Source organism: Medicago sativa, chromosome 3 (assembly GCF_051527215.1).
Source record: "Medicago sativa cultivar Bolivia chromosome 3, Bolivia_mono, whole genome shotgun sequence".
NCBI classification, from domain to species: Eukaryota; Viridiplantae; Streptophyta; class Magnoliopsida; order Fabales; family Fabaceae; genus Medicago; species Medicago sativa.
Genome location: NC_140751.1, coordinates 11,953,759 through 11,975,423, shown reverse-complemented (window position 1 = coordinate 11,975,423; position 21,665 = coordinate 11,953,759). Strand labels below are relative to the sequence as shown.

General features: G+C 32.8%; 1 protein-coding gene and 2 long non-coding RNA genes across 3 annotated transcripts; 2 read left to right on the top strand and 1 right to left on the bottom strand.

Moving 5' to 3' along the window:
- Positions 1-632: 632 nt before the first annotated feature.
- On the top strand, positions 633-3,689 carry LOC146935764 (uncharacterized). Its single transcript, XR_015030347.1, has 5 exons — positions 633-853; positions 966-1,004; positions 1,211-1,274; positions 2,057-2,105; positions 2,559-3,689. It is a non-coding gene; the product is annotated as an uncharacterized LOC146935764 (long non-coding RNA).
- A 1,533-nt stretch (positions 3,690-5,222) lies between these two features.
- On the top strand, positions 5,223-8,806 carry LOC146935763 (uncharacterized). Its single transcript, XR_015030353.1, has 6 exons — positions 5,223-5,453; positions 5,566-5,604; positions 5,812-5,875; positions 6,658-6,706; positions 7,160-7,737; positions 8,740-8,806. It is a non-coding gene; the product is annotated as an uncharacterized LOC146935763 (long non-coding RNA).
- Positions 8,807-10,849: 2,043 nt separating this feature from the next.
- LOC146935762 (putative disease resistance RPP13-like protein 1) lies at positions 10,850-17,482 on the bottom strand. The gene is made up of 6 exons (XM_085750856.1): positions 12,800-17,482; positions 12,519-12,665; positions 12,095-12,222; positions 11,827-11,904; positions 11,278-11,749; positions 10,850-11,184 (listed from the first exon to the last, which is right to left on the bottom strand). Exon 1 carries the CDS (start codon positions 17,280-17,282, stop codon positions 12,813-12,815), a length of 4,470 nt encoding a protein of 1,489 aa, XP_085606982.1. The 5' UTR covers positions 17,283-17,482; the 3' UTR covers positions 10,850-11,184; positions 11,278-11,749; positions 11,827-11,904; positions 12,095-12,222; positions 12,519-12,665; positions 12,800-12,812.
- Between the last annotated feature and the right edge of the window lie 4,183 nt (positions 17,483-21,665).

The window sequence follows — 21,665 nt, the reverse complement described above, 5'->3', positions numbered from 1 at the left end:
GGTAAGGAAACACAATAATAGTTGAACATTTTTAGATTAGGTTGCTCATAAATTTTTATTAAGTGTATGTAAATTTTCAACATAGAGAATATTCCACTACTTAGCCACCTCACTAGTCTTCTTAGCCTTCCTTTCATACACCCTCATCTTATCTTATCTTAATCTTAATCTTAATAATATACAAACATGAAGCAACAAATAGCAAAAAAATTTGCATCAATTCAATGTGTCACATCCTCAAGCCCCTTCATGTCACATCACCATTAAAAAATAATTTTATTCTTGCCACTTTAAGCATTCACACAATATAAACAATAAAATATCATTATCACACATTTTCTCTCCTCAATTCAAAACTCAATTTTTTTTAAATCCTTCTTTTCCTCCTACTTTTTCTCTTATTCCAACAAACATCACTTTCTATATCCTCTCTCTCATTCACTCTAAACTTCTTTCCTTATTTTCCTCTCTCTCTCACACACACAAACATTAAAATATCATTTCCTCTTATTTTCCCTCTTCAATTCAAAGTTCAAAATTCAAATTCTTTCAAACCCATTTTCCCCTCCAACCTACTTTTTCTCTCTATTCCTATCCAACATTTCTATTTCTAATCCACATTTCTCTCCGTTCTCTCTCTCTCTTCAAACACAATATCATTACCCACTTTCTGTTTATCTCTCTAATAATCATATACGATAAACACATCACCATTTCACACCCACACCACCAAATATTTTCACTCTATCTCTCATATTCACCATTTTTGTTCTTCATCTGCTAACAAACTTATTCACATCGCAAATCTCTATCGAGAAAGAGAAGATGAAAGTGAGGAAGAGGAATAAGCATGGTATAATCTTAATTTCGAAACCCTAACTCATATTTCTCTCCAATCCGAAATTTTCTTCATTCTTTTTTTGCATTTAGTCTCTGATGTTTTGAGTTGATTCGTTTTTGTACAGGTTCTTTCAAGAAGAAATGTAAAAAGAAGAATAATCAAGGTGAATTTGAATTTCAAACCTCTAACCCGTTTTTTTTCTACTCAGATAGAAATAGTCTTCTTTAGGATGAAATTTATTTTCATTTGTTGTTATTTAATCATCATTCATCCCTTAAATAATCGATATAGTTCGTTTTTTGGCATATTGTTTTTGTTCAGATAGAAATAGTTTTTTTTAACATAGTTTTTATTTTCTCTCCATATCAGGTGGACTTTGAGGAGATTGATGCATTTGTTGAGTTAACAGAGATTATTATAAAAAAGAAAATTGGTATAATTTTTTAACTCATCCCTTTTATAATCTTTTTAATTTTGTATATGGAAGGCCGATGAGTTGTTCAATCTATAATGTCTGCAATATTGTTTGAATTCTGGTGTAGGGGGTATAAATGTTATATTAAGTTGTTGAATTTGAATATTGGTTTGTTTAATAATATCATAAGCATTGTTTTTAAATTCCTTTGTTGATTGTGTAATTTAGTAATTTTTTTAGATTAATAGTTTATGGAATCTGTAATTTTATAAATTTGAGGAAAACCATATTGAATGTGTACTTGGAGGAATAAATGTGTCAAGGACATGAAGTTGTCGCCCTTTAATTGAATGAGTCGCAATGATCTTTGATTTTCTTTTGTTTTACGCATGATTCCTTGATTGCCTTCATTCTCTCATTTTCCGACATTAGCAAGCAAGTTTTCCATGCTACCTATTACACTTTATGGTTTTGAATCTTATGTGTCACTAATTTCATATTGTGCTATGTTGTTTTTAGTTTTTGAGTTTAGTTTAAGTTGTTAAGGTCAGTCTTTATATGTGTGATTTATGGTATCACGTTTTGTAAAAGATATCCACTTATCTCTTAATATGATTCTTTGAAGGACATTTGTTTTGTATTGTTGATTGTTGGAGATTATCATTTCTATATTTTTATTAGAAATTATAATATCTATCATTAGAGAAAGGGTCTATAAAGGGGGGTTTTATTGTAGCCTTTTGTTTTATATTTGACATTGCCTTTTGTGTTCTGATTCTTCTTTTTCTTTGTTTTGGTAGATTTTAAATCATGGTATGAGAGATTTGTATTTGAAATGAAGACGATGAGGTAATTTTGTTTCCTATTTTTGACTTATTTTGTTGTTGTTACCGGCTTTAATTTAAAGCATGGTATTGCAAGTTGGAAATTAACGGGAAATTGTATTTGATGTGGCTGTCATATATAAGATTTAGTGCAAATTTATATCAATGGAATTTGTTTCAGATGTCACTTTTTTAATACTCATTTAAATCTTTTAACACAAAATGCTTCTCTTATAAATTCCTCTATCTTAACAGGATGAAGTTTATATATAAATTCCTCATTTAAATTCATTTATCTTCCCATCTCACATGTAATTTCATTATCGTTGTTTTTTTAATCATTCTTTGCCGCGTTTTTTGATATTGACTTTATATTTCATTCTCAATCTCAATTATTTTCCTGTGAATTTTTCTGTCCTTTTTGATTGTTTTTTTGTATTAGTGTGCTGAATTGTGTGATTTCTTTTATGTTTAGCAGTTTTGAGTTCTCACTGGACATGGTTGAATCTAGACTCAAAGTTATGGACAAGAGGTTTTGAAGGACCTTATTGTTTTCACTTTGTTATCCAAGATAAGTAACACATGAATAGATTGTTGTTCTTTGTGTCTATTAATAGATTGGTTTACTTCCTTTTGAAAAAAAAATTCTCGAATGGTTTTCATGTTATTGAAAGTTTGCAAGAACATGTTAATAGTGTCTTCACTTTTGTCTTTTGCAACTTTATTTTCACTTTTTGAGTTTCCTTTTGTCTTTTAATGAAAACTTTATTCAATTCAATTTTGTATTGCTTACTATATACTCAAGAATAAAACCAATACAATTTCAAATGTTTGGTTCTGCATTAAATTGATGATTATTGAAGACCATTTTTACTTTGTTTTTTATTAAAAATTTGAAGATCTATCACTAAGAAAATTGTCCATGAAGGGTTTCATTTTTGCCCTTTGTTTATAGCTGACATTTCTTTTTATGGTCTTCTTCTTTTTACTTGTTTTGGCAGATTTTGAAGCATTCTATGAGAGATCAAGATTTGTATTCGAGATAAAGACCATGAGGTAATCATTATTTTAGAAAGCAGAGAAAGCGATTGAAATCCGTAAAATGAACTGTGGATGCGATTAAATCAGTAAGAATTCTTGGAAGTAATTCCATTTATACCTTCTTTGGTTGCTTAGTTGAGTTTTTCCTTGGTCAACTCATATACCAAAACTCTGTTTTGGGGGAAACCTACATATTATGGGTTTTTAACTTCAATTTGATGATATATTTGTTAACTATATCTCTTATGTTTCTATTTTTATTCACATTGAAGGGATAAAAGAAATATCTTTCTTGCCTAATGATCTTAAGGAATGCTTTTGTTATGATCAGTTACTATCAAAAGATTATAGTTGATTCTTCTTTATATTGCATATGTAGTTTTATTTTTTCACACAATGTTGGAGCACATATGAGGGCATCTATTATGAGTGGTAGATATGATTCAAATTGCTAATGTTTAGTTACACTATAGATGACATTAGCAATTTGAATTGGTGACATCCTCTAATTATTAACTTTCCATTGTTGTAATGATAATTACATATGATTATAGTGATGATTAAGCTTTTTATTCTTCTCAAATCACCCAACCATTTAAACTAAAAAGAGCTGAAGCAAATAATGGCACATAGCACATTGCAATTCTAGCCCATTCGGTCTCCTCAAAATTCAAATACCATAAGGAAATAAAAAGCATGACACAAATTACATTAATTAATGTTCAACATAACTGTTGACTTTTTTAAGGGAGTCTTTGTCAACAAGTTGAGAAATAGAAATGTTTTCCTAAGTGGAACTCACCAACCGAGTCATTCCCCCCCCACGTGCACATTTTCAAAATTCAAATATGAAAATCTCTTCTATTATATTCTTTTACTATTTATTGTCAATTGGATATGCTAAGGGAGTCTTTGTGCACTAATATCATATCATGTTTGTGTATTTTTAAATTTGGATTCAATTGTATAAGCATTGAACTGAAACTTGCTAAAAAAAATATATGAAACATTTGTCAGGTTCAACGGTTGTTGATGTTAACTTGGAGTTTAAATTGTTGAAGAACGTGAAGAATAAAAAATTTATGAAACATTTGTCAGGTTCAACGGTTGTTGATGCATTGAACTGAACACCGTCAATCTTGACACAGTATCTGTATTTATTTTTATGATTCAGGTTTGTATTTGCTCAACTGAAGGTAGATTCGCCCAATGGTTTTATCCACAAATCTTAATGATTCAGGGAGTATCCAGGCCTTTGTGGAGAGATCATTGACAGTACCCAGGGGACATTCGTCCTTTATTTCACACATTCAGAGAAGGAGCATCCAAACCATGAAAGAGCATAGAGCCACGCAAGCAAGATTTTAGTTACACAGACATTGCAGAACCATTTTTTCATTGATTTGAAAAATACATTGGACTTTGAATCCTACGCTTAGAGTTTTTCATCTTAGAGTTTTTCATTAGAAAACTGGTAAGGAAACACAATAATAGTTGAACATTTTTAGATTAGGTTGCTCATAAATTTTTATTAAGTGTATGTAAATTTTCAACATAGAGAATATTCCACTACTTAGCCACCTCACTAGTCTTCTTAGCCTTCCTTTCATACACCCTCATCTTATCTTATCTTAATCTTAATCTTAATCTTAATAATATACAAACATGAAGCAACAAATATCAAAAAAATTTGCATCAATTCAATGTGTCACATCCTCAAGCCCCTTCATGTCACATCACCATTAAAAAATAATTTTATTCTTGCCACTTTAAGCATTCACACAATATAAACAATAAAATATCATTATCACACATTTTCTCTCCTCAATTCAAAACTCAATTTTTTTTAAATCCTTCTTTTCCTCCTACTTTTTCTCTTATTCCAACAAACATCACTTTCTATATCCTCTCTCTCATTCACTCTAAACTTCTTTCCTTATTTTCCTCTCTCTCTCACACACACAAACATTAAAATATCATTTCCTCTTATTTTCCCTCTTCAATTCAAAGTTCAAAATTCAAATTCTTTCAAACCCATTTTCCCCTCCAACCTACTTTTTCTCTCTATTCCTATCCAACATTTCTATTTCTAATCCACATTTCTCTCCGTTCTCTCTCTCTCTTCAAACACAATATCATTACCCACTTTCTGTTTATCTCTCTAATAATCATATACGATAAACACATCACCATTTCACAACCACACCACCAAATATTTTCACTCTATCTCTCATATTCACCATTTTTGTTCTTCATCTGCTAACAAACTTATTCACATCGCAAATCTCTATCGAGAAAGAGAAGATGAAAGTGAGGAAGAGGAATAAGCATGGTATAATCTTAATTTCGAAACCCTAACTCATATTTCTCTCCAATCCGAAATTTTCTTCATTCTTTTTTTGCATTTAGTCTCTGATGTTTTGAGTTGATTCGTTTTTGTACAGGTTCTTTCAAGAAGAAATGTAAAAAGAAGAATAATCAAGGTGAATTTGAATTTCAAACCTCTAACCCGTTTTTTTTTCTACTCAGATAGAAATAGTCTTCTTTAGGATGAAATTTATTTTCATTTGTTGTTATTTAATCATCATTCATCCCTTAAATAATCGATATAGTTCGTTTTTTGGCATATTGTTTTTGTTCAGATAGAAATAGTTTTTTTTAACATAGTTTTTATTTTCTCTCCATATCAGGTGGACTTTGAGGAGATTGATGCATTTGTTGAGTTAACAGAGATTATTATAAAAAAGAAAATTGGTATAATTTTTTAACTCATCCCTTTTATAATCTTTTTAATTTTGTATATGGAAGGCCGATGAGTTGTTCAATCTATAATGTCTGCAATATTGTTTGAATTCTGGTGTAGGGGGTATAAATGTTATATTAAGTTGTTGAATTTGAATATTGGTTTGTTTAATAATATCATAAGCATTGTTTTTAAATTCCTTTGTTGATTGTGTAATTTAGTAATTTTTTTAGATTAATAGTTTATGGAATCTGTAATTTTATAAATTTGAGGAAAACCATATTGAATGTGTACTTGGAGGAATAAATGTGTCAAGGACATGAAGTTGTCGCCCTTTAATTGAATGAGTCGCAATGATCTTTGATTTTCTTTTGTTTTACGCATGATTCCTTGATTGCCTTCATTCTCTCATTTTCCGACATTAGCAAGCAAGTTTTCCATGCTACCTATTACACTTTATGGTTTTGAATCTTATGTGTCACTAATTTCATATTGTGCTATGTTGTTTTTAGTTTTTGAGTTTAGTTTAAGTTGTTAAGGTCAGTCTTTATATGTGTGATTTATGGTATCACGTTTTGTAAAAGATATCCACTTATCTCTTAATATGATTCTTTGAAGGACATTTGTTTTGTATTGTTGATTGTTGGAGATTATCATTTCTATATTTTTATTAGAAATTATAATATCTATCATTAGAGAAAGGGTCTATAAAGGGGGGTTTTATTGTAGCCTTTTGTTTTATATTTGACATTGCCTTTTGTGTTCTGATTCTTCTTTTTCTTTGTTTTGGTAGATTTTAAATCATGGTATGAGAGATTTGTATTTGAAATGAAGACGATGAGGTAATTTTGTTTCCTATTTTTGACTTATTTTGTTGTTGTTACCGGCTTTAATTTAAAGCATGGTATTGCAAGTTGGAAATTAACGGGAAATTGTATTTGATGTGGCTGTCATATATAAGATTTAGTGCAAATTTATATCAATGGAATTTGTTTCAGATGTCACTTTTTTAATACTCATTTAAATCTTTTAACACAAAATGCTTCTCTTATAAATTCCTCTATCTTAACAGGATGAAGTTTATATATAAATTCCTCATTTAAATTCATTTATCTTCCCATCTCACATGTAATTTCATTATCGTTGTTTTTTTAATCATTCTTTGCCGCGTTTTTTGATATTGACTTTATATTTCATTCTCAATCTCAATTATTTTCCTGTGAATTTTTCTGTCCTTTTTGATTGTTTTTTTGTATTAGTGTGCTGAATTGTGTGATTTCTTTTATGTTTAGCAGTTTTGAGTTCTCACTGGACATGGTTGAATCTAGACTCAAAGTTATGGACAAGAGGTTTTGAAGGACCTTATTGTTTTCACTTTGTTATCCAAGATAAGTAACACATGAATAGATTGTTGTTCTTTGTGTCTATTAATAGATTGGTTTACTTCCTTTTGAAAAAAAAATTCTCGAATGGTTTTCATGTTATTGAAAGTTTGCAAGAACATGTTAATAGTGTCTTCACTTTTGTCTTTTGCAACTTTATTTTCACTTTTTGAGTTTCCTTTTGTCTTTTAATGAAAACTTTATTCAATTCAATTTTGTATTGCTTACTATATACTCAAGAATAAAACCAATACAATTTCAAATGTTTGGTTCTGCATTAAATTGATGATTATTGAAGACCATTTTTACTTTGTTTTTTATTAAAAATTTGAAGATCTATCACTAAGAAAATTGTCCATGAAGGGTTTCATTTTTGCCCTTTGTTTATAGCTGACATTTCTTTTTATGGTCTTCTTCTTTTTACTTGTTTTGGCAGATTTTGAAGCATTCTATGAGAGATCAAGATTTGTATTCGAGATAAAGACCATGAGGTAATCATTATTTTAGAAAGCAGAGAAAGCGATTGAAATCCGTAAAATGAACTGTGGATGCGATTAAATCAGTAAGAATTCTTGGAAGTAATTCCATTTATACCTTCTTTGGTTGCTTAGTTGAGTTTTTCCTTGGTCAACTCATATACCAAAACTCTGTTTTGGGGGAAACCTACATATTATGGGTTTTTAACTTCAATTTGATGATATATTTGTTAACTATATCTCTTATGTTTCTATTTTTATTCACATTGAAGGGATAAAAGAAATATCTTTCTTGCCTAATGATCTTAAGGAATGCTTTTGTTATGATCAGTTACTATCAAAAGATTATAGTTGATTCTTCTTTATATTGCATATGTAGTTTTATTTTTTCACACAATGTTGGAGCACATATGAGGGCATCTATTATGAGTGGTAGATATGATTCAAATTGCTAATGTTTAGTTACACTATAGATGACATTAGCAATTTGAATTGGTGACATCCTCTAATTATTAACTTTCCATTGTTGTAATGATAATTACATATGATTATAGTGATGATTAAGCTTTTTATTCTTCTCAAATCACCCAACCATTTAAACTAAAAAGAGCTGAAGCAAATAATGGCACATAGCACATTGCAATTCTAGCCCATTCGGTCTCCTCAAAATTCAAATACCATAAGGAAATAAAAAGCATGACACAAATTACATTAATTAATGTTCAACATAACTGTTGACTTTTTTAAGGGAGTCTTTGTCAACAAGTTGAGAAATAGAAATGTTTTCCTAAGTGGAACTCACCAACCGAGTCATTCCCCCCCCACGTGCACATTTTCAAAATTCAAATATGAAAATCTCTTCTATTATATTCTTTTACTATTTATTGTCAATTGGATATGCCAAGGGAGTCTTTGTGCACTAATATCATATCATGTTTGTGTATTTTTAAATTTGGATTCAATTGTATAAGCATTGAACTGAAACTTGCTAAAAAAAATTTATGAAACATTTGTCAGGTTCAACGGTTGTTGATGTTAACTTGGAGTTTAAATTGTTGAAGAACGTGAAGAATAAAAAATTTATGAAACATTTGTCAGGTTCAACGGTTGTTGATGCATTGAACTGAACACCGTCAATCTTGACACAATATCTGTATTTATTTTTATGATTCAGGTTTGTATTTGCTCAACTGAAGGTAGATTCGCCCAATGGTTTTATCCACAAATCTTAATGATTCAGGGAGTATCCAGGCCTTTGTGGAGAGATCCTTGACAGTACCCAGGGGACATTCGTCCTTTATTTCACACATTCAGAGAAGGAGCATCCAAACCATGAAAGAGCATAGAGCCACGCAAGCAAGATTTTAGTTACACAGACATTGCAGAACCATTTTTTCATTGATTTGAAAAATACATTGGACTTTGAATCCTACGCTTGACCTGTAAAGATAATATGAGTTTGATTAATAACCAACCATTTATCACAATAAAATCATTGCTATGTGGATGAAAAAATGGCCAGCATTTGTCAGTTTATTGATACAATTCCATTTTTATGAGAAAACTGTATAGAACTTGCAAATGCAGAAAAGTAATGTGTACCTCATCTAAATGGTGAAAAATATAAATAAACACCATAGCATTGATATTAGAGTAGTAGTCATAAATGACTAACAACTAGCCAAAGAAGTCATACATACTGATTTCCTGATTTGAGAATTGTATATATTGCAGCCAACACTCAGTTGATTTAGTCCCACATCGGATAGATAGGATTCTTGAGAACAGTTTATAAAGAGGAGGCACTTCTCACCTTAAAAGTTGGTTTTATAAGGATGAGTTAGGATAAGGATGAGTTAGGCCCCATAATCCACGCCTCAGGCCCATTGGTTGGGCTGAGTTGGGCTGAAGCGTGATGGGGGTTGGGCTGAGTTGGGCTGAAGCGTGATGGGGCGTGTTTCAGCCAACAGCCAACATAGCCAATAGCCAACATGTTTGAAAGCCAACATGTTTGAAAGTTGATGAGATAAAGATTGAATTTTGTCATGGCACTCATGGCACTTCCACATGATCCACGCCTCAGGCCCATTGGTTGGGCTGAGTTGGGCTGAAGCGTGATGGGGGTTGGGCTGAGTTGGGCTGAAGCGTGATGGGGCGTGTTTCAGCCAACAGCCAACATAGCCAATAGCCAACATGTTTGAAAGCCAACATGTTTGAAAGTTGATGAGATAAAGATTGAATTTTGTCATGGCACTCATGGCACTTCCACATGATCCACGATCCACATGAATAAGTTTAATAAGTTTAAGTTTATCTATCAAAATATCAAAGTAAGAATGTTCTTCTCATGGCACTTCCACATGAATAAGTGTATGTAATAAGTTTATACATGATCCACATGAATAAGTTTAATAAGTGATCCACATGAATAAGTTTAAGTTTAATAAGTGATCCACATGAATAAGTTTAATAAGTTTATCAAAATATCAAAGTAAGAATGTGCTTGTCATGGCACTTCCACATGAATAAGTTTATCAAAATATCAAAGTACGAATGTGCGAATGTGCTATTGAAAATGAAAATGAATTTTCCTTGAATAATTCGGAGAAAATATCAAAGTAAGAATGTGCTATTGAAAATGAAAATGAATTTTACCACGTTTGATGAGATAAAGTTTGAATTTTGTCACGGCACTTCCACATGAATAAGTTTGTCTATGGGCCTAATATTTCCTCAAAAAAAAAAATCTATGGGCCTAATAAATGACTATTTGTTAATGCATTTTTATTAAAAGATATGACAATGAATTTGCTATAATTGTTATTCTTACACAATGTTTGCACTATTGAATAATTCGGAGAAAATATCAAAGTAAGAATGTGCTATTGAAAATGAAAATGAATTTTCCCTTTTTTAGGTTTTTTTGCACTATTCATTTTTGTTTCTAGTAAGATTTCAAACAGAACGGCTGTTTCCAGAGCACCATATATAGAAAACCAATTGTCTTTTTGGACACTGCTCATGTGAAAATAATAGCCTATATTTCCTTGCTAGGCTTAATGGTACTATAGCTAATTCAGATACAAATGGTATTATAGCAACAAATTAGCTAACTCAGTGCACAATGTTTTCTTCCATTTTGAAAATTTTATTCATTCAGAATGAGCATGTGGCAAAATAAAATTAAAACTACTGTGTTCACCACCTGATTCACAGCAAGTATCATAATATTTTCAAAAAACACCTCCACATAAGTTGCTTAATTTGAATGAATACAGATAGCTTTAGAAATTACAAAATGTATTCAGCTTATAAGAAAAAACTTCTCCTCTTTGATTTTCATGAGTAGGGATCCTCTACTGCATCCAGTGCTTGGCAGGAAAGAAGTTTCTGCCAAATCAACTCGGACAGACAATTGCTTCGTCTATGAGTTGCTCCAACAATTATCTCCTTTTCTGAACCCTGTAATATAACCAGAAGAGAGGTAGGAGTAAATAATAGTCAAATAGAAATAGCAAAGTGAAGCTAAAGGAGAGCTTGTAAAATTCAAATAACCTGGTCTCGTGGAGGCAAAACTCACAATAGTTGTGGTGTCTGAGAACCTCAGGGCTCAAACAAAAATCACATGCACAAAGGACCGAAACAAGCATAGATTTTCAAAGAAGACGATATCCTCATCCATTAGCTCAACAGTATACCTACTCTGGAAAGAAGGATGAGCATTGGACCATGCAATCTAGCAATTGGCAGTTTCTGATAGGCAGTTCCCTCTTCAGTTTCTGATAGGTAGCTCATTCTATGACAAAGAATTGGAGAGAGGTGGGACGTTGAAGCCACTTCCCGTCCAAGCACTTTATATCTTCAGAAAAATAGAATGCAGGACGGAGTGCACATCCGTTTACTTTTGCTCCTTAACTATATCATCACTTAACAACACTAGGGTAGGCAATTGAGATGTTCCCATAATCTATTCCCCAAAATCCCTCCAATCGAGCCGATATTTAGTTTCTGTAAACTGATAGGCAACCTATCATTGGAAGTAGATTGCAGATTTAGAAGATTTCGAATTTTCATTTCATGAAGGCCAGCCATAGTGTTACTTACAATTTTGTACCGCCAGTTCACCACAAAACTGTATCGTGATGCTTCTAAGAAATGAGAGACTCTGCTTCGGCATATCTTCTGCAATCAATATTGATTTCAAATTTTTAGAACTGGCAAAACACACAAACTTTCATAAAAACATAAATTTTTTACCAAAGAGGGACAAAAAAACTCAATAAATATTAGTAACAAATAAATCTAAAGCAGAGACAACTCATGAACAGGAACTTGTAAAAAATAAACTGAGGGAGGGAGCAAAACACAATACTTATGTTGGGAAGAAAGGCACTTCAGGCTTCAACCAAAGTCCCTTTCATGAAAGACCTAACATAGATCTCTGTTTTGCCTCTTGTAACAGCCAGATTAGCACAAGCATGGGCGACAATGTATATATACCTACGTTTGAAAAATTAATTAGTGTTATCTTGTTTGCTAATGTGAAAGTTAGTTAACAATATTTATCGATAGCAAAATAACAAATAAAAGAGAAGCTCAAGCAAAAAAGTAATTTATTGATGGAAAGAAAAATGAGTATTATAGAACATGCATGTAGTAAAAGCTATCAAAGGTGAAATTAATTCTGAGATGCCACTGCTGAAATCTTGGTGCAAGCCATCAATCACGCTCAATACAACCAATGCATTAAAACCAGCTCATCAAAATATATATAGCCATATATCCAAAAAGAGTACCTAACATATTTGAAGTCAGTTTCTGTTTCTCTTTTTCATCCGTTCCTCATTAGTAATACATTAATGGACTTGGTTGCAGGTTGTGCATGCAAATTTGACTCTCGCAACAGCATGATTGGGAAGAAGCAGGGGTGACAGAATACAATTCTATAATTAAAATAACAAGTCAGTGTTAGAGTTATAATACGGTATATTGATGTTGCTAATGAAATTAAGAATGTTAATTAAGGATGACATAATAAGAAAGAAACAAAAAAAAAAAAAGCCTTTCAGAGACTCACCCGAATAGGAAACTCATGTGATCAATTCGTCATCTATAATTATTGAGGGAATGTGAGCAATCTTACGCCACTCTTTCCCTTGCTTCCTCCGCAAACTTGCTGCCAGTAATGGACAGTGAGTCATACTTAGTACTAAAAGAGAGGAAGGAAATCCTTTCGTTGGCCACGACTTGAGTTTCGGGGCATTAACAATCTCAAGGTTTTGAAGAGAAGTGAGATGTTGAAGCCACTTCCGATCAATGCTTTTACCACTAAGACCACAGATGCATAGTGTTACGAGAGATGCAGGTAGCAATGGCACCATGAACGAGTTCACCATATCACCACCTTTAATTCGCAACACTGACAGACAATTGAGACGTTCCCAAGTTGGCTTAGAATTCCACGAAATCCCTCCAACAGAGCCAACAGTCAGTTCCCGTAAACTGGTAGGCAAATCATCTATAACAAAAGATTGAAGATTTGGTAGATCATCAATTTCCATTTCATGAAGGCCAGTTAGAGTGCTCATTTCTTTGGGCAGTGAACGAAGCTTCTCACACTTCCACACTGAAAAATAAATGAGGTTTGGAGTGGCCAATCCACCTGGGGAAAATGACTCCAATTCGTTACAATCCCATATTTTGATGCTTCTAAGAAACGAGAGACTCTTTTCCGACGCTCCTTCTTCAATTAATATCGATTTCAGATTTTTACAACCCTCAATAAACAAACTATTGAGGACAGGGAGAACACCCAAGGTAAATGATATCATTGAATTACAACTATAAGATATTTTCAATTCCTCAAGTGATGTGTAATTGAAGTATTCATGAGGAAGGAACTCTAGATTCTCACAGTTACTGATTATGAGTACTCTCAAGGTTTTTGGGAGACCGTCTATTGCCAAAGACATCGGAGATGGAAAACCGTCTATGGTCAACCGTCGAAGAAAATTTAAAGGGAACATGATCAGTTTCCTGAATGCATGATCTGAGGATGGCATTGATTGCACCAATAGAGGAAATTCTCTTAACTCAGGTTCAGTTAAGGAAGGATATTTGTCAAGAATGTCTCCAAATCTCAGTTTCGGGCACTTAATTAAAGACAATGTTTTTAGACAAGGAAACTCTTTATTCGTTCCTTCAATCAAGTTCCACTCCTCCAACTCTTGCATATTCTCAAAATGTAGAGTCTCCAAGGAGGGAAATGGTTGAAATGAAGGAGAACCATCACTTCCATAGAACTCGGTTCCAATTGTCTGTACTGATTGCATCTCTTCAATAATGAGTTTTTTCAGATTACCCAACTGCCCAAGAGGTGGAAGCCATAAACAATCATCACAATTCGAGAGCCTTAAGTACACCATGTTGCTAAATAAGGAATCACCCAACCAATTCGGAAAGCTGATTCCACCATAGCCTTTGATGGTAAGATTTTTTAAATTTGTTGAGGGTTGCAAATGTTCAAGTACAACACTTTGAATTTTTGAATCTGAAAAAGTAATACAGCAATCCCATTCTAAAGATAAATTGTCTATCCGTTCTTTCATCTTCATATTGGCTTGAACTGCTTCAAAGGGGTCATTGACATTTTGTAGCTGTGATATGGAAAGTTTTCCATGTAGGTCGGGATGTTTTCCCAGCGCTCCAACATTAGACCCACCAGTATGTTTACTGACAACAAAGCTAGACAGACTTTGGAGATTTTCTAGTTTGGCTATTTGTACAGGCATCTCTCTCAATGCAGTGTCACTAACGTCAAGGTGGCGCAAATTAACCAAATTTCCCATGTCCTCGGGCAATTCAGTGAGCTTTTTACAGCCTGCCAGCAACAAGAACTGCAGATTGTAAAGCTTGCATGTTTCAGAAGGCAACCTATCAATCTTAGTGTACGAAAGATTCAAGTACCGCAGGTATAACAAATTTCCAATAGAGCTGGGAACCTCAGTGATACTCTTGTAGCCTGACAAAGACAACACGCGTAATTGTTTCATTGTTGGCAGCAAGTCATGTACTACATTGTTTGATAGCAAAGAAAGAGGCAATTGTTTCTGTAATGGTAATGCTAGAAAGGTACGGTGATCTTTCAATCCATACAATTTATCAAATTTATTATATGAGTCATATATCCCTCTATTGTATGAGAATTTATGTACCCTATCATGCAAGTTATGTTCGTCCATATATCCTTCTGTTGCTAAATCATGGGCGAGGTAATGCATTTCAAAGTTTACTTCGTCATTACCAATAGATCGTCGATGTATCAACGACCTTGACACTAGTACATCAAAGTATTCTTCCCCAACTTTTTCCTGATTCGTGGACGATTCTACTAAGCCTTCTGCAATCCACAACTCAACGGTCAAATATTTTTCTATGATGGATTTCTTTGGAAAAATTGAACAAAATTCAAAGCATCGTTTTAAAGGAGTTGGAAGATGATGGTAGCTCAATTGTATAAATGGTCGCACATCATGATCTATCAATAACCGAATGTCACTTTCTAGCACATAATTCCAGTAATCTTGGGACAATTTGGTGCGAAGAATATCCCCAAGTGCTACTGCAGCAAATGGTGATCCATAACATTTTTTTGCAATTTCTCTGCCAATTTCTTCTAGATTGGATTGGTGTTGGTCGTTACATGCTCCAAATGCATGTCCGGCAAGTAAAGACCAGCAATCTTCACTTTCTAGAGGTGTCATGTAGTGCACAGAAAGAGAGGTTTGCATGGATAGTGCAAAGGATTGCATTGATAGTGCAACCCTTTCATCCTGTGTTGTGATGATGATCCTACTTCCCCTTTTTCCAAGATTAGAGATATGCATCAGTAATGTCCAATTGATAGATCTTGCATCAGATACCTCATCCAAAACTAGCAAAAAATTTGGGTAAATGTTGTTCACATCACTTGTGTCATCTGTATTTGTATTCAAGTTATCAAGACTGGTTTCCAAAACACTCAAATCATCAAAGTCTTTTGAAACATGTGCCCACACTTTTAACTCAAATTTGTCATATACTTCAGGATCATTGTAAAGAAATTTAGCAAGAGTTGTTTTGCCAATCCCTTCAATACCCACAATGGAAATAATTCCTATTTTACAATCATCACCATCACTAGACAACAAATGATGTTTAAGTTTGTTTATATCATTGTCTCTTCCATAAATAGAAGAAGATTCATCATCCAAAAGAGAAATTGTAGGAGTTTGATGCCAAACACTGTTGGAACTGGAACCACCAAATTGACCCTGTACTCGTGAACTACAGAATTCTAATCTTTGAATTAATTTTTGCAATTTAGAATTAGTCACTCCATTAAACCATTTGAAAGGAGAATAAAGAGTTGTCAACACCTGAGAAGAATGCATTAGAGTTGTCAATATATGAGGATTGATTTCGACAAACAAATAGCCAACTTCAAAGACAGCATTTGTCAACATATCCAGCCAAAGCCCTATAGCAACCATCTTCCGAGGATCATGAAGATCATACCATGTTATCTCGACATGATCAACATCAAAAAGAACCCTCAAAAGTGTTATCTTAAGCTTTTCCAAGAGTGAAATGTCAAGCTTGGTGCTCTGGAAGTTGTCAACAAACTCACTAGAAACAATCTCGTCTAACAACGCCTTAAGAAAAGTTGAGAGTGAGATGCGTTGCATAGAAGTTTTGACTTTGAAAAAACCTAGCAGTAAAAACGAGATTTCTAATCTTCGAATTAATGTTTGCATTTTCGAATTAAACAGTTCGAAAGTAGAGCAAAGATTAGAATTCTCTGGTTCTACATTGAAGTCCAACACCCCACAGTTGATTTCATCAAACAAATTGTAAGCTTCAACGACTCCTCTTTCCACCATATCCAGCCAATTTACCATATCTCTCTCCCCAATACCATCAATATCCTGCAGCAGTGTCATATTGACAGTAATATTCATCTCAACATAATTAACTATGGCTTGAACTTTCAGCAGTGTTGACTTCAGCTTTTTTAAAAGTGAAAAGTCAAGCTCTGTGCCTTGGAACTTGTCAACAAACTCATTAGAACCAAGCATGTCTAACAACACCTTCACAAAATCTGAGTATGTTTTTCCATTAATAGCCTCCATTAGTTTCTTTTTTACTGAGGGGAAAGCCTCCATATTGAAAACACGTAATTCACCTACCTGTTCTCCCGAACACCAGCCTTCTAATTTTTCAATTAACATTTGTAATTTAGAATTAACGACCCACCTGAACTCAGCGTCTTCTTTGCAGAACGACACCTCAGTGTTGAATTCATGAAACAAATTGTGAACTTCAAAGACAGCATATCCCAGCACATCTTTGACATCATCAGCAACATAAGCATCATTAAGTGCAATTGAAACCCACAAAAGTGTTTTCGTCAACTTTGTCAAGAGTGAAACGTCAAGCTTTGTGCTTCGGAAATTGTCCACCAACTCTCTAGAAGAAAGTTTGTCTAACAATGCTTTAACAAGATCAATTCTAAAATCCATCAGTTGCTTAGTTTGTAAGAAGAATAACAAGAACAAAATGCAAGTCAGATCAAATAAAAAGCAATAATATTTTTTAGTTGATGATATATACAAACAAAGTGATAATGTTTCAAATTTTTCTTCTCTAAATTACTATTTTAATTGCATCATGCTATATACAAACCTTGCGAAATTTCTCGATAGCTTCCTTTATTATAACTAGCGAAAAGAGGTTTTTCCACTCTTTTTATTGCACTCACGTTTTAAAATTACAAACGGTGTTTTTTATGAACTATTGATTTTGATTAAAACTAAAAATATAAATATCAATCTTTATTTTTACAGATAAATATCAAACTAATATGATTATCTATTTCAATGACACCAATAATATAACAAAAAAATTATAATTTAATATTTTTTTTCAATGATACCAACAATAATCTTTATTATAGAAAAAATTGTTTAAGGATATAATTGGAATAATGAAAAAGTAAGTATAAATATACTCGTATAGTTTGTTACACTTTTTAAATGATAAACGAAAAAAGTCAGACATATGATCATACCGTGTTTGTTACGTTTGTTTTAATATTTAAATTTATTTTTATCTATTTGTTACATGTTATTTGTATTAAATATTTAGGGTATTTTTAGAAATGAAAAAGTCAGTCCAAAAGTGTTATAGTTTTCTCGATATACGGCAATAGTATAGATAAAGTAATCAAATTAGGATAATAAACTATTGCGTGTTGGTATATTACAGTTAGTTAATGTGACTTAAATTAGTGGAATCTGGATACTTGCTCTGCCGTCCTTATTGTTTAGTAAGAAAAATTATTGTGCATTATGTCATCAATTAAAAAACTCACTAAGAAACACTGAGTAGTTAATCAGCATTTGTCTAACATGAATGAAGAAAAACTCCAATCAATAATTTTCAAACGTCGTCATCATATCACATAAATAAATTTGTTTGAAATTAAACTAAGGTGGATAAAAGTGTTAAACATGTCTACGAGACCATAAAAAAAATGTTTACTCCTTGAAAAAATCAAAAAACATCAAAATTAATATTTTCATTCTTTTTTTGGTTGACAGACGAGATGACAAAGTCATCATAAACTCACACACATAAAGTGGAGATACCGGAGTTCGAACTCCACTCATAACGTCCAGCCTAACAATTTCAGCATTTCTTTCTATTTATAACGTATCCTACATTATAAAATGAATGTAATCAAAACCAGATCACATATTGAACCAATATAGATATCAGTCTAAGGTACAAATTCAAAGGTCTGATTGGAGTTCAAAATATTTTATATGAAATATATTTTCTTAAATTACAAGTCCTTACAAATAGTTATATTCTTCACAAAATGATAATTAATTTATAGGAAATGTTAACCGGTGCCTCCGGGGCTAGTTAAGAAATTGTAAAAGGAAATGATTCCTTGAAAATTGTGTATTCTATGTTTTAATAGTAATATTCTTCACAAAATGATCATTAATTTATGGTAAATGTTAACCGGTGCCGCGGGGCACTGGTTAAGGAAATGTAAAAGGAAATAATTCCTTGAAAATTGTGTATTCTATGTTTTAAAAGTTAAAAATTACACTTTCCAATACAAATTTTATTTGTTTTAACCGAACTGTTTCAAACCGAACTGAACTGAACTGTTATTATTGGTACAGTTGAAAAAAAATTAAAAAAACAAAGGAAATTGAATTTTAGTTACCGAACTGAGCTGAACTGTTCCGAACTAAACTGAACTGTTTCGAATCGAACTGAACTGTTTCGAACCGAACTGAACTGTTTCAGTTTAGTTTCAGAACTGCTAGTAATGGTTCAGTATTTTATCGTTCAGTTCAGCAATTCAGTTCGGTTTTTCAGTTTTTCTGCCCACCCCTATTCGTAATACCCTGAACACTAATAAGAATTGTTTCACTGTGTAATTTAACGCAAGGAATCAAGTTGGGAGTTGGCCCTAGTTTTTAGTGAGGGAAAATCCGCCTCTCTCTAAGTTTTCTTTCTCCTTTATTCATCGAGGAGGAATGGTTTTAGGTCATTTTTTGACCTAGAATCACCCATCTGCATCTTTTACCCCTTTCTTTCAATTTAAATAAGTGGTTTTCACATATATCAAGTTTTTCCTTTTGTGTTTTTTTTTGTGAATTCGTCATCTGAGTGCGGTGTTGTGTTGTTTGTCATCTTGTGTGGCGTTTGAATTCGCGTCTTGCTGCGGTGTTCGTTAGTTTTCTATTGAAAGATCCACTTCAATCAATTACAAATTTCATCAATTATTTGGGTGTCGACGCTGCAGATCCGGAAGCATGGTAATGCAGTGACTTATAATTTATCATATTATTTGTAGGCATTTTGCCATTGTATGTTATTAACTTGGGTGTTGTGAGTTTGTTCGCAGATTCACCCTTTTACGTTTTTAGCAATATTAAACAAGTTATTGTATCTGATGTACTCTATCAATTTAAATGAATGAATATCGTTTTTTGTCAAAAAAAAAAATTCTCTAATGCTATAAACATGCTTTTAGAACTTTTAGAGTCGTCATTGTGATTTTCGTTGCCCCGTGTGAATTATGAATTTGATTCTCTATTTGTGGCTCCGGGAAACTGGGGCAATCATGACGGCAATTTTTTTTCCGCCGGAGGTGAGATTCATCAGGGGAAAAGGGGGCTAAGCAGGGTGCCACTAAATGGAGGGGTAAGGGTGATAGGAATAAGATGAGATCACGACATCGGAAAGCACCAGGATAGGTTGATCGAGGATAGGGAGGTTACAGGGTTCGTCATGGCTCTCAGCAAGGGTTCATTGATGATCGACGACCTAGGGTTAGCAAGGGGAATGAACCACGAGTTTTGGGGAAAGGAAGTAGGATCGACGTGCGGCCTGATCACCGTGGCAGGTCCGCGCACGCCGTTGTTCAGTACAACAATGAAGGCTGCAAAGGTGCTCTTCCTGCAGGGAAGGGTGATGATGCTTTAGGTTTTTACTTCCAGAGGTTTGTGTCTTTCTATTTTAAAATTGAGGGAAGAGATGATTTGTAATTGATTTAATGGATTTGTAATAAACCATTTGATCTCAAACCAATGGTCGAAATCAACTATGGTGGCAAACTGTGTGCTTTTATTAACACATGCAATTCGGATCCATTAGTGTACGTGAAATTTTTCATTCATTTACCCAATTGTTTTAGTTATTGCACCTAAGGTTTTCAAAATCGGGATTTTGCTTCAGGTTGAAAGGGAATAGCAAAATCGAAGGATTTTACTCAACTAATTTTGTAAAATCGATATAAGAAATTGTAAAATCGCAATCAAAATCGATGAATTTTACCAAAACAAAGATAATGCTAAATATATGTTATAAGTTGTATATAGTCATAAATGACTCAGTTTAATTTCCACACAATACTTATACGTAAATGACTAAAAAAAATGGACAACATCCTTCAAAACCCTTATGGATTTCACGATTTCGTGTGATTTTACTAGGACTTTGCCTATTTAAAGATTTTGTTATGGATTTGAGTCATTAAAGGTGAATAAAGTTAGGATTTTGACAACAATGATTGCACCATCTCTCCTATAACAACCGTCAAAGTTTGCAAAAATAAAATTGTTCGAGAATAATTGTCATGTTCGTAAAAAAAAAAAAAAAAAACTACTTATTTTCTGTGTTACATTTATGATGACTAGTATCAACCAATAGCTGATGAAATTAGTGGGAAATGACCTACTATTATGTTATGTTAATTAATATATGCTAGTGGCAGAGCAGTTGAATTCAACTTGCATTCGTCGTATCTATGCGAATATTTTTTAAAGTGATCTGGATTTGAACTTTTTTATAAAGAAAAAATGAGCACTGTTTTTGTTGCTTTTAGCTTAGCAACCGACAACCAGTAATGTTTTATATAATACTGTAGGACATAAATAAGTGTGAACCATTTACACGTTCATGTGCACTGGTAAAATATATTACTAATTGATTTTTAGTGGAATGCTAATCACACTGCAAAAAATGTAAAAGAATCATTTACACGTTCATGTGCTTCCTGTAAAAAATAATACATATATTGAATAGTCCACCAATCATGCTTACCACTTCCATTGAATCTGAAGTTAGTTAGTAACTATAATAAAAATTGATTACTATTGTATATCTGATCTTATCTGATTATTATTGCGAAGAGACTAATCTATAGCGAGTGTTGTGCTATTGTTGGACTTTTTTCGTAGAACGAAACTTGATGTTTCACTATTAGAAAAGTTGAAGATAACACTGCAGAGTATGAAATAAAGCAAAGTAGTTTAAATATATTAGAAGAATAGAGATGAAGGAGAAATAGTGAATAGAGAAGAAAAGAGTTTGTTATC